At 28.8% G+C, this 14,782-nt stretch overlaps 1 protein-coding gene across 1 annotated transcript; it reads right to left on the bottom strand.

Moving 5' to 3' along the window:
* Positions 1–2,304: 2,304 nt before the first annotated feature.
* LOC142318146 (uncharacterized) lies at positions 2,305–10,586 on the bottom strand. The gene is made up of 4 exons (XM_075354689.1): positions 10,436–10,586; positions 9,391–9,476; positions 6,141–6,296; positions 2,305–2,866 (listed from the first exon to the last, which is right to left on the bottom strand). The coding sequence occupies exons 2-4, from the start codon at positions 9,461–9,463 to the stop codon at positions 2,661–2,663; spliced, it is 435 nt and encodes a 144-aa protein (XP_075210804.1). The 5' UTR covers positions 9,464–9,476; positions 10,436–10,586; the 3' UTR covers positions 2,305–2,660.
* Positions 10,587–14,782: the final 4,196 nt, after the last annotated feature.

The raw sequence follows: 14,782 nt of genomic DNA on the forward strand, positions 1-14,782 counted from the left end.
CATCTTCTGCAGGTATAAGAATCTAAGGAAGCCAGCAGCTTTATTCCATTCCCTTTCAGTTTTCCAGTTAACTTGAAGATCAAATCCAGAATTGATCCTTGCAAGCTCTAAGGTATGTTCACCAATATGGTATGTTCACCATATACTTTATATGTCGTGCCTAGGGCAGACATATAAGACATGGTGCACATCATCAGTGGCTCTACACTTGGACACAAGCCTGAATTAATCAAACCAAATCTGGCCAACCTATCTTGAAAAACTCCATGTCCAGAAAGAAACTAAAATATCTACATACTTCTCATATCTGGAAAAATAACATGTATGTAATGGGCATTGGACAATTTAGTGTCCACCTTACCTGCCATAAATGAAAACCTTGGTCGTACTTTCTTGTCATAATAATGTAAAGCTCTTTGTGTTAGTTTTTGACAATTTATTTCAGCAATTAAAAATGACATGTTTTTGGGATGCACAATAATTAGAAAGACATTCTTTTTATTCAGATGGCAGAATAAAAAGAATGTCATGGTTTACAAGTTTGTCAAAAAACTTTATCAAAATTGCATTACTCCTATTTTGTTTCAGTATTTCTGTATACAAAATTACTTACTTTTAACATAATTTTTAAACCTAATTATTCATTTGGGTCACATGAAATATTCACACTAACATGTTTTAACCATTCTATTTAAATAGGAATGATGAACTTCCAAAGTATTCTTTCAGTCAATCTTGCTTGGATTGTAGCTATGTCTAATCTAAGTGCTTCTGAGATTCTGAGATGATGCAAGTCCTCTTGAGTGTAAAACAGTACACATTAAATTCTCCAATTATTTTATTACTGTGACATGAAGACCATCTTGTTATCTTTGTAAGATAGTAACAAGATAAAATCATAGATTTTATATATGATTTAATCAACAAGATATAGATATAGATGAAGATTGTTTACATTTAATCAAAAAGATTTAAATCATAGATTTAATTATATGTTGTTAAATAGTTTCCATATGGAAATGGATTTTGAAGATTTCTTACAATTTTTTCTTGCAGATTTGTGGCCTACTTTCATTTTTTACTGTTTCATTTAACTGTAAAACAATTAATTAACAGTTTAACTTATTGTTGGATATTTAGGAATGTATTTCTCAATTGATTCTTTTTTGATGTATGTGTCTGATATCATACATGAATGTATGACTCATCAGAAGATATTTTCCAGTCTTGTTTGATCCTGTTTGCATCCTTTGATTCATATGAACATTTTTTCATACAATACTGTAAAGTATTGTTTAGGAATTGCTTTCTTGCTGGCCAGCCAGTTTTTCAGCTACCTGCAAACATTCTTTACAGTTATCACATTTACATTTGTTTCTCTGGTTACTAACATTTGACTTATTACAACAGATGGAATTGAGTCATTTCCTCTCTAAGGATGGATCTAGTCCATTACAAGATAAGACTAGATTTTTGCTAGTTTTTATTTTTTGAGGTGAAAAGAGTTTATTAAACTCTTTTAAAACAGAGTTAAACTACCTTGATCAAATAATTCTCAAAATTTATTTATCATTGTTTCATATTCCTTCAGACAAAAGATTTTATAATGTTTTTTTTTTTTTTTTTTTTTTTTTTTTTTGTAGTTAAAGTGGATTTAGTGTGCACTACAAAAAATTAAAAAAAGTAATGTAATAAAACAGTACTTAAAAATGTACCAATTACTAATTAAAAAATAGAATGTATTCACTAAAAACTAAATAAACCATCCATTATTTTGATAAAATAGAAAATTTGTATCATCAAGCAGGGCAGCTAATAGCTATGCCACTTTATGCAATGAATGGGGAAAAAATAAAAAAACAAACCTGTACTCTGATTAATTTGCATCCTATTGTAAAATTATAACAGCATAGCCATTATAAATATAACAGTATAACCATAATATCAAATTGTTAAAGTACAAGTACTTCAAACTTTTCTAATTAAAATTACATTTTATAAAATGTAAAACTAAGTTTTGTATAATTGGAACGCTACTAGTGATCTTTAATTAAGCTTAATTAATTAACATCATAATGTTTCGTTAATTTTACTTTGTTTAAAAGTTTATACTTCTGCAATCTTCTTAAATATTTTTGCATAACTTCTTTCTACCTTATTATTGTAGTATATAGTAATGGTTTGTGATATGTTTCCAACAATATGAATGCCATTTACCATTTATCACTTTTTTTTTAAACTGTTTATGATAAATAAATTTTATTAAAAATAAAAATAATGGAAAATTAAATAATGTGAAAAGAATTACTGTTTGTAATTGATTTTATTAATATTGAAACATTTCCATTATAAAATAGTGGTTTATATTTCATAAATAAATATATTTACATAAAAAACAAATCTGTTTATATTTATATACTACAACATCATACATTCATATTTAGATTTGCTGAATTTTTTTTCAGAATTTCTTTTGTAATATATAGGAACTCCTATAATGTATACTTACCATCCTCCTTACATAAAACACTACATGTATGTACAAAGCTCATAAAAATTAAGTTTGCAGAGAAACAAATAATATTTTCTACTAAAGCAAGTACATGTAACACTTTAATGTTGCAAATTCTCATGTACAATACTTTATGTTCACTAGCTTTTCAGATGAAGTAGATAGCAAAAATAACAAATGAAGAAGCTATGATTAAAGATTCTCCTTGATTGGTGGCTGAATTGCACCCATCTGTAAAACACTGGCATACAACCTCTACATGATCAGCATTACTAACATGGTAACAAGGTAAACGACTATGGCGCTCCCAGCTGCATCTTCTTACAACTCTGACAAGATTGTCCCGATCTGCAACTATAATGAAAAATATTTTCATATCTTCTAGTATAAAAATATTAATTTTACTGCTAATAGTAAATTATGTTTATTCCTGAATTACTTGCATTATTAGCCTGAGGTTACAAAAGGACCTTAATCTTGATGTAACTCTATTTAGTAATCCTGGCTGTCTTTGATACCAGATGAAGTTAAATACAAACAGAAATCTGTAGGTACTCTCAAGAGAAGATAGAAATGATAAAGCTATTATTAAAATCTAGATTTTTTGCCTTAGGAAAACTTAGTACACACTGAAGTTTAGAATTTCCAGATATAATCAGGATTTGACAATAACTAAGCTGAGCCGATTAGGTTACCACAGTATACCAAAAAGTCAGTTATGTATTTCAGCAAAAACTACTGAAATATCAACAAGAAAAAAATTATTTTGCCAGGGTTCCACTTATTATTTTGAACATATGGGATTGTAAAATAAAAAAATAGTAATTATCAATAAATTATTAAACCATACATATTAATCATTATTATTAATTATCATACACATTATCAGTACATTCAGTAAGAGATTTTGATGGCTGTAATCTTAAAAATATTAAAGAATTTGTAAAAAAATATTATGTTTTGATGTAAAAATAGGAGACCCAAGACAAATTTTGTCCTCCTCATAAGGTTTGTTGAGTATGTATTGAAGAGCTTTGCCAGTGGTCACAAAGGAAAAACAGTCTTCCGGCTTTCGAGTGCATATGGTTTGAGAGAACCAACCAAACATATTGATTGTTACTTTTGTTCATGTATAATAAAGGAATTCAATTTAAAAAACAGAAAGGACATTCTTTACCCAATCCTTCGATTAGCTAATGTCCTGTAACTAATGGATCACAAAAATCTGTTCCTTCACCATCATTATACATGTTAAAGAAATGTTTTTCAAACAGGCCTGTGCTTATGAACTGAAAGATGGAAATGATTATATCCTAAAAGTGATGAAACAAGACTGTTGGAGGAATTTGCATTAAATGATTTGGTGAGGGACTTAAACCTTCCTAAGGAGTATACAGAATTTTTAGGCTCAAGATTGCAGGAAAATAAGTTTTTAGCTCTTGTCACTACTTTTTTACTGGTTTGGAACAGAGGAAAAGACTATTAATATTTTTCATGCGAGTGGGATAGTAGTGATAAAAAGCTAATAATAAAAAAGGATGGCCACCAAGACAAACCTTAAAAGTTGGTATGAAAAACATTGAAAGAGAAAGTTTAGTGAGCCAAGCAAAGTTTTGCTTCCTCAGTTACATATTAAACCAGGGTTAATGAAGCAATTTGTAAAGGAATTAAAAAGATATGAAGAGTGTTTAAAGTATGATTGCAGTCAGTTTCCAGGTTTATCAAAAACCTGGATGTAACGAAGTTTATGAGATGAAATATTTGAATCTAAAATGGAGGAAGCAAACAAGTTTGGAAAGCCTTCCAGGATACATTTACAAATTTTCTTGGCAACAAAAGATAAATATTAAAAGAATATTTTACAAAATATTAAAAATATCAAAACTATTATAAAGACTTGTAAGGACATAAATAGTATTTTATTGTCTGTTTTCATTATTTTTAATAAAATTTATAGTAATTTTGTTTTTCATGTCACTTGGGAATAAATTCTAAACTTAATTAAAAATTAGTTACTATATTTTAAAAAAATGTTTGAAGCTTTTTGTGAAAATTACATAAATGACTGAAAAAAATTGAGGTCATTTGAATTAAGCACTCAAAAATATATAAGAATCAGGTATTAAATTGAAAACAATTTTTCAAGCGTTAAAAACACAGGCACATTAATGTAGCATTAATTTAATTGTAAAGAATTTCAACTTAAATTTTTTCGCAAGAAATTATTATCTCCTCTATTAACTAACCAAAAATAACAGATAAACCATACATTTATCTATTGACTGTTCGATTAAACAACAAGTTAAAATATAAGTTTTCTACAATAACAGAATCACTGTATTAAAAATAATTTTAGTTATTTAACACATCAGAATTAATGATAGATAATGTTCATTACTTTTGTCTCATTTAACTAATAATATGAAATACAAATTTATTTCTCTATCATATTTTTCACAGAGAAAATATGATAGAGAAAATTAGCAAATTTCAAACGTGGATCTTTTACAAGTTTGAAAATGGAAAACAGAACTCTTTAAAACACTGCTTTGAGACAGAATATTCAATGGACATGAGGAGGAATCAGGGATTACATGTCAGAATGGTTGAAAATTGATCAGTTATCACTAAAACAAATAATTTACTAGAAAAATAATATTATGATTACGAAACTGTAAACATGTGTGCCTGAAGAATACTATTTAACTATTATAGAAACTTTTCATTCCAAAAAAATGCAGAAAAATACTTTTAATATGAGATGACAACTTTCAATAAATAAATAAAAAACTGCACCTTAAAAAGGATACTATATGTAAAGAGGGTACAAATATGTTTGATCAAGATGTTCACCAAAAAAATATACTATTCCTACTTAAATCTGTATCTTCATATAAGATTTTATTTAGTAAAAAACCATAATTCATAGCATTTTACTGTTTTTATTAAAGAGATTTTTTTCTTTTTCCTGTTTAGCCTCCAGGAATCTCCATCAGGTGTTATTTCAGAGGATGATACGTATGAGTGTAAGTCAAGTGTAGTCTTGTATAGTCTGCGGTTGACCATTTCTGAGATGTGTGGTTAATTGAAACTCAACCACCAAAGAACACTGGTATCCACGATCTAGTATTCAAATCCATATAAAAGTAACTGCGTTTACTAGGACTTGAACACTGGAACTCTTGACTTCAAAATCAGCTGATTTGCAAAGACGCATTCACCACTAGACCAGCCTGGTGGGTTTATTAAAGAGATTGTGAACCTTTATCTACACAATACACAATCCAATTACAGAAACCAAGCTACTGTATAATATCATGCAGTAGCTTGGCAACATACAGCATCATATATATATGTAGTAAGAAGAAATGAAAGCACTGATGCTTCAGAAGAGAATGAAATTTAATTATAGCATATAAATATAAAAATATAATCATAATGATGATCATAGTTTTATTGGTCCTAAATTACTTACGACCAATTTTTTCCTAAAAAAATGGGACTTGTTATGCTTGCATATGCAATATTTTTCTACTTTTGTAAGTGCAGTATAGTAGGTATAAGAAAACTCTGACAGAATTTTAAAAATGGGACTGAATATTTTGTTTGGCTATCAAACCATACTTACTAACTTGAACAATTTTTCTACAGAAAACCTCTTTGACAGTGTATGCTTGTTGTTCACATGGTCTATAAAGGTAACTATGTGTGTCATTTGCTTTTAATGTTTCACATTCAGGTTCTGTAAGTGAATTACACTGGAAACAATTTATGGCTTCGATAGCTGGAAAAAAGAAACATACTTTGTTAATAATAATACCACTAACTAATTTATAAATTATCAGTGATTTCTAACTAGTAGGATATGATTACGTAAACCATTGATAATACTAAAACAGTTATGCATTGGATTTGTGCTATTAAATAATAAACATTTCTCACAGAAATTGATATCTATACTGACCTTTCAAACATTACTTTTAAAACACATAATGAAGACCAGTATAAGTGAACTGAAAATAATAGTAGTTTCATACACATCAATAATTTTGTCTGATAGCAGAAGGAGACAAAATAAAATATAGATATCATTCAGTTTTTCAGAACATATTACACTGGAAAACAAAAAGAATTTTTTTTTGTCTTTAAGAAGAAAATTATATGATTCTGATAGTATTTTTTTCCTGAATTCAAATATGATATCAGCTTTTACACTCATGCAAGGTTTCTGAGAGACAGGCTTTTATAATTTCAAACATTTTAATACTTTTTGAATTCTTAACTACACAATATTCAAACATTTGACTCCCCTAGAAAGTAAGAAATGATGATTTTCTGCTATATTTCGCCTATGGAGCATCCCTGTTGATGGTCTAACAATAATCGGCCAGCATATTAGAATTCCATTTGCCTTGATATCTCTTTTTCATAGCTGAAATCTCCTGATGAAAGTGTTCCCCATGCTCATTGCTCATAGCACCAAGAGTTTCCAGGAAACAATTTAGATGTGAGTGCAGGAAGTGTACTTTTAAGGACACATACAACCCATATAAGATTGTTGACAATATCATTGTAATTTTCTGCATTTTGATTTTCTAAAAACTCTGAGTAACATTTTTGAATGTCTGCCAAGCTGCTTTCTCCACTGGATTCAATAGTTCCTTAAACTTTCATCATGCATTAGTGATCGTATTTGTGGACCTACAAATATTCCTTCTTTAATTTTTGCATCACTAATTTTAGGAAACTTGATGAAATTCACTGGCCTTGATGAAATTCTTCATTAATCCTAGTTTGATATGTAATGGAGGTAGATACACATTTTTAAGATTACATAATGGGTCATGTTTCATGTTTTTTTGTTAAAAATGAGTGATTTGCATTTAGGCCATTCTTTTCTAAGGAAATGGTTTTTTCTGACCCTTCTACCCCATTCACACAAAAAACAACAGTACTTTGTGTAACCAAGCTGTAGACCAAGAATAAGTATAATTACCTTCAAATCACCACACATATTTCATTCATGCACTGCAATATTGAAGCTTTTCTAACATAAATTTAAAGTTTTCATATGTTTCTTTCATACTAGAAGAGTGAGCCACAGGTAGTGATGGAAATCTATTACCATTACGCAGAAGCACAGTTTTTAAACTAACTAGGAATCAATGAATGAGCACCATTCTGTTTGGTTTTGTTCATTACAAAGTATCTCCATAAGAGAAGAAATGTCATTGTAAAACACTAAGCCATTCTCTTCAGAAAATAGTCTTTAAATTCAGAATGATGATTATTATAAGTACATATCTTTGTATTCTTTTCATATCTTTGTAGTCTTTTGAAGAAGATTCCATCCTTTTAGTTGGGAAACAAGCATTTCAGACTGTTTTTTGGATAACTTTAAATCTTGTATGAGATCGTTAAGATTTTCTTGAGTCAGTAAATGAAGCTCAGATGAACTGCTTTGTTGAAAAGTAATATCACCAGAATCTGTTTATTTTTCTTCCTTACTTCCATCAGATTCTGAGCTCTCTTGCTCTAATGTGATGTTCTGGAGGCTTATATGGGCAATACTTTGCAGTGTGGAACTGGTCTCATTGCAGATTCCAGGTTAGGGTACACCATTGTACCATTGTGGGGCCCAGGTCCTTCTTTGGTTCCTGACTTTACACCCAAAACAAAGTTCATAACACTTTTTTACTAATGGAGTAAGGTGTTTCAACTTTGGGACTTGAGCATCACTTCACCACACATAACAAAAATTGTTAGGATGATTTAAACAAACACTAGGTATTTTGTAACTAATTAAAAGAAATAAAGTTGTAAATATGTATAATTCAATAATTAGACAATAATTCAGACACACAAAGCACTCACAATGACGTGTTTACTGGTTCACTACTATCTTACAACTGGCATCGTTCTGATGAATGTGTGCTACACCAAATTACATTAATGCAGTCTATACACGTCTGAACCTGCACAACAGTAACAATACTACCCTTTCAGTTAGCTAAATTGGTTCCATCGCATTTAAATGCTCTAGAAGCTTTTACTTAAAAAAAAAATAAAATAACAAACAAACTGTGGGTGATTGAGAAATTCTGAATACATATTTGAAAACAGCTTGGTAAAACAGTTTGGTACTCGTGAAACAAAAATTTTGTTGACCCAGTGTTTATTAGTTACAATTTTATGAAATCCATTTGCAACCTTCTAATTTTCTAAAGCAATTTGAACTTGGAATCATTTACACAAAATTATTTCCCCCCCCCCTCCCACCAAGTTATTTTAATAAGTTTTTAACTTTTCAAATATCATCAAGGCTATGTATATACCCTTACAGTCAATCTTTACTTTTTTCTAAAAAAATTGGATAACCAGTTAAAAAATTTCAACTATCTTATCTGAAAAAAAGCCTGTTATCTTCACTTGACATAAAACTTTATGCAACAAAATGATATTTTGACAACAAAAAAAAAAGTAGTACTGAACAAAACCTCAATACGATAACGTTTCATTAAATAAACTAACTTTTAAAACTGTGTTGAAAATGTATATTTTCTAATTATTATATCCTCAAGATTAAAGCTTTAAAACTTATAATTTTTTTTTCATTATATTTTATGATTGAAATTATTCATACATTTCCTTTTGAATATATGGTTTTTTCTTAATTGATTTCCAGTTTAGTCTTTTATGCCATCTATATTTTGTCCTATATATATCAAACAAATATTTTCTTTTTTGTTAAAAATTTGTATCTTTATCTTTATGCAGTCAGTTGTGTACTTAATAAACTCTAAAAGAGAATTAAAATTATAATAAATTAATGAAATATAGACCTAATTATTATTAGTTACATAATTTGTAATACTTACAAAAGATATAGAAACTGCTAAATATTACTGCTGTAGTTAAAATCCAAATGAATGCTAATCTTTGATTTAACATTATTGCTTCAATGCTGAAAAAAAATTATTATTATAAATATATAAAAGAAGTTATTCGTTGTCTAAAAAAGGAATTTTAATTCAATCAAGAACTGTTCACTGGAATTTGTTGTGTTAGCCAGAGGTAGTGTAAACAATTTTATTATGTCAAACATGACATTTATATTTGGTTTGAAGCAGATTAGGTTAGAATTTTCAACCTAGTAGATTGTTTATCTAGGGATGCGTATTTCTCATACGCTATAAATTCCATTTCCACATTCCCATATACAAGCTTCACAGTTTCTGAGGAGAATTAATTCATAAAAAAAAGTAGCTACGTTAATTTTTTAGCTACATTAATTTTTTGGCTACATTAATTTTTTGGCTACATTAAAGACAGCTGAAGTAAAATTCCAAGCTACAGTTTAAAAAAATTAAATTGTTTAAAATTTGAATATCTTACTATCTTCAAAAAATGCATATAAACTTTCTAATGATATCATTCAGTAGACAAGTTAATTTCATACTTCTATGTGTATTTTATTTATTTATTTTTTTTCATCAAAACTGTAATTAAAAATTTTATACAATCTGTCTACACCAGGCAGAATTAACCAAAAGTTTTAACAATGTATTACTGTTTTTTTTTTTTTAATGCTTACAGGATTAATGAATGTGAACTGTACACATATTTAGAATATTCTATTTCATTTTTCTAATATATATATATATATATATATATTATTTAAATTTACTTAATTTAATTTTTTGTTACTAGTAATCCTTTACACGATGTGTAAAAGTGTTTTTAAAATTGGATGTCATTCTGTTACCCAAAATTGTAACTCTTAATTGTTATATATCAGAAGATTGAATATGTTATCTAGTTGAAGATAATTTATATCTCTAAATTGTATTGTCATAATGTATAAAAGTATTTCTATAGATTATAAAGAAGACCTAGCCTAACATAAGAAAAGTTATTCTTTACCTGTAGCAGAAAAAGACTGTGATAATCCCTTAAAAAACAAGCAAAGATATGAAATTTACACATAAGTAAAACTGTTGTGCATGGCAGTGTTATCAATTTAATTATTAAAACTAGTTTCATTTGTTCATTGATAGACTTATCTTATTTAATGACCTTTGCTCAACAAATAGGCTTCTGTTTATTTACAGTTGAACTAATTTTTTAATTGCACATGTGTTAAGTAATGCAGTTGTTTAGTATTAATGTTAGTTATGTATGGAGGTTACTTAAACATAATTACTCAGATAATTAAATAATAAAATTTTTAACCAATTCTTCATATTTTAGATATCTGTATGTGAGGTAGATTTAAAATTTAATTAACCATAAATTAAAGAGTATCTGTAAATAATAAATACTCATAATCATAAAGCAATGAAATAAAATATTAAAAAAGTTATTAAATTTATTTTCAAAGTTTTACAGTAATTTATAATGCGTAACTTAAATTGATGAACTTTAATTGTGAAGCGTGGTTATTGTCTTTGTTGTCTGAATAATTTGTTATTTTGTTTGGCTGTAACTGTACAGATCTCAGGCTGAGGCTGCAGTTTAGGTAAAATCTAATCCCTTCTTACACATACTGTAAGTGTATGCATATTGCTAGTAGTGCATAAAATGAATGACTGTTCAATATTGAGTGAGCATGTAAATATACTGTTTAATCTTTAAAATTATTATTGTGACTCATTTTCAAAATTTGTTCTTTCAAATAACCTTTAGAAGTGATTAGCAGTAATAAACCTCAAATTCAAATAATTCAAATAACCTCTTCAGTGATGTTACCAGTAATTTTATTGTTTTAAAGTGCATTTTATTGTTTTAAGTACATAAGTGAATTATATATTTGATATGTTGTGTTATTTATTATTTGTTGTGTTTCATCAAAAAGTATGTTGAGATCAAAGCATTCACAAGTATGTGAAAAATCTGCATGTTAATGTCTTATGTAAATGTTAGAATTAACAAAAATAACTATTAGAACAAGTAATTTCTATACATAGCTCATAATAACCAAGGTAACAATGAAATTTAATTATATAGAGTTAATAAATTCATAAAATTTAATACAACATACATTGAATGTAAGATTTCATTACATACTGTGTGGTTTCTTAACTCTTCCTGTGCTATTAAAAACAGTAATGCTGGTAACTTTACTCTAAAATCTATTGATAATAATTGTGTCCAAAATATCCTTTATTAGAAAAATTTCAGTTTTTTGCAACTGAATAATTTAATATTTCAACCTTAATATTTACCTTACTGTAAGGAATATAAATGTTTAATCATGATAATCTGCCTGTGTATTACAAGGGTAAGTCAAAAAGTAAAGGAAAATTTTGATTTCCCTCCCAATCACATGTATGGCACCAATGATTGATCTACTATAACTCATAACCTCTATCAGCAGTTCATTGAACATATTGTTTCATTGTTAGTTATTTTGATTGTGTTTAAAAGATTGTTTAAAATGAGTGCTCCTTTGTTTGATTGCACAAAGGAAGAAATGCGAGCAGTGATAAGTTTCCTCAGTTCAGAAGGGGTGAAACCAGCAGAGATTATTCGTCAAATGCAGTAGTAGTACGGAGAGAGTTGTTTGAGTGGAAGCAAGATCTACGAATGGATTGATCGCAATAAAAATGGTAGGATTTCTCTCCGGCAAGGTAGGCCTTCCACTTGAAAGACTAAAGACAATATTGAAGCGGTTAACAAATGATTCCCGGTAATCAACGAAATACAGTTAACGTCGACCAGCTAGTTGAATATAAGCCACGGCGCAGCATTTTAAACTTTCAAAAAGTCTGTGCTTGCTGGGTTCAACATCAATTGACAGTATCCACATAGAAAATTATCTGAAAATTTCCCACAAGCTTTTGAACATTGCGAAGATGAAGGAGACTCATTTTTTAAGCGAATAACCATTGATGAGACTTGGATCCATTACTTTAAATCCGAGCGTAAGCAACTATGTTTAATGTGGAAACATTTTCATCTCCCACAACAAAAAAGTTCAAAACCAAGATATCTGCAGGAAAGGTGATGGCGATATTCTGGGATATGGAAAGTTTACTTTTTGTTTACTTTACACTTAGGTAAATCAATAAATGGTGACAACTACTGTGAGCTACTGCGTTTACTGAAGCAAAAAATCAAATCTAAAAGACATGGTAAACTTTTTAAAGGCATGATTTTGCTTCAGAAGAACGCTAGATCTCATACGGCCAAAAAAAACAAAAAAACAGAAAACAGTCTTTTGCCTTCAAGATCTCTGTTTTGAGCTGTTGTACCAGTCTGCATGCAGTCTGAACCTGGCTCCAAGCGTTTTTCTTCTTTTTTTTTTGGCCCATTAAAAGAACAGTTGCGAGGGAATCATTATCGATCTGATGAAGAGACCATAGAAGCAGTGAAAGATTTTCTGCACACCAGACCAGAAACTTTCTTCCAGGAAGTAATTGAAAAGCTCGTTAAAATTAAAAGATGGACTAAGAGCATAGAAGTAGGAGGGGATTATGTTGAAAAATAATGCATGTATCATTTATGTAAGTGCAAATATACTGTATTGATTTTTTGAACTTCACTTTACTTTTTGACTTACCTGCAAATTTTTATTACGAAGATAATAAAAACTAAAGACAAGAAATCTTATAAATAATTTGATATATTCTGTAAGAATTTCATAATCTTTAGAAAAAAAACAATTCTAATTTTAATGATGGTCCTACTTGTATTTCCCAAAAGTATTAGGATATTCATGGTTCTCTAAAGTGGCACATTGAAGTTCAGAAAATTTATATATACAAAGATTTTGTAAACTTTTGGTACAACTCAGTTTTTGTTTACATCAGCATCATTGCATTTTTTTTTACATTTTTAATTGCATAGCGTAGTAAAATAATTTTTGTAATGATTATAGTTATATTGTTGAAAGTTAATGCTAACAGCATAACACTGTTATCACCGAATTAAAACAAACTAGTCAGTGTTGATATTATAATTATATTATATTATAATTGATATAGGTAAATTTAATTAAATTTTATTGAAATTATACAATTGCTACATATCACCATATGATCTAGTTTTGTATTTAATTACTTCAGAAAAACAATAATGTTATAAGCGATAAAAATGTATTATGAAATATTTATCATTATTCTTACTATTATTATTGGTGTGTGCGCGTATGCAAGCATGGATGTGAGTGTGTGTGTCTGTGTAGCAAGTGTACATACTCTCTATCTATCTATCCGTTATTATTATTATTGTTAAACTTTATTAGTATTTAGCCAATTAAAATGTAAAATTTGAAAAATATTTATGTAATTAATATATCTATATTTTAGGATTCTTCATGATAAATTTTAATGAGTTAGCATATTTTAATGAGTTAGCATATTTTAAAGGTATATTACTGTAAGTTGTATTTCATAAACTGCAGTTTGCTAATAGCATTATTTAAAAAAATACTTTTAATAAATTTTAGGTAAAAACTGGATTTTTTTTCAAAATTAATTAAATGAGTTTTACTATGTTACAGAACATTTTAACAATTATTCTCTTCCTTTATATAATGACATTTAGTAAAGTGTGTTGTTTGAAAGAAAATCTCTCACATTATCAGTAAGTTTTTCTCTGTAATGACATGGCATGTACTGTCATTGAACAATGGTTATGAAATATTTAGCATGATGCTGTAATAATGTGTAAAACATTTCATTTATGATAAGAAACCATTTAGTTGATGTAGTATGCTGGCTTTTCCAGAATGACTGCAAAGTCCCTGTCCAAGTTATAATACAGGTTAGTAACACTACTTGTCATCAAGTAATTGTGAAGATTAATCAGCTGCTTTCATTTAGTCAACAATGATGATCTAATCAGACGGACCTTCTGAAGAAGAACGGTCTTCCTCATTCTTTGATTGCGCTGTATTTTGTCGATTGTGTCATTGATTCTGTTCAGTACTGTGTAAGGTCCTGCCAAATGGTCTGAAGTTTCGCACATTGGATTGTCTTCCTTCAATAGAAGAGCCAGACTCAATCTCCTTGAAACCCAGATGATTTTACCTGCAGGTCGTGTTTTGCATTTGCTAATTGTGTTTCTCTCATTTCCTCCCTTTGCCAGCCTGTAAGTCATATTCTTGACAGTGTTCAACACATTGTGCTGTTTGTCTCTTCTTCTTCAGTACTTTCTCTTCCAAATTTCTAGCAGTTGCCCAGAGTACAGGTTTATGTCTTTGCAGATCGGTTCCTCTTGACACAGTTTGTTTACCATCTGGACGGGAACCTTCCTCATAACTGGTGA

The sequence above is a fragment of the Lycorma delicatula genome, chromosome 1 (genome assembly GCF_047948215.1).
Source record: "Lycorma delicatula isolate Av1 chromosome 1, ASM4794821v1, whole genome shotgun sequence".
NCBI classification, from domain to species: Eukaryota; Metazoa; Arthropoda; class Insecta; order Hemiptera; family Fulgoridae; genus Lycorma; species Lycorma delicatula.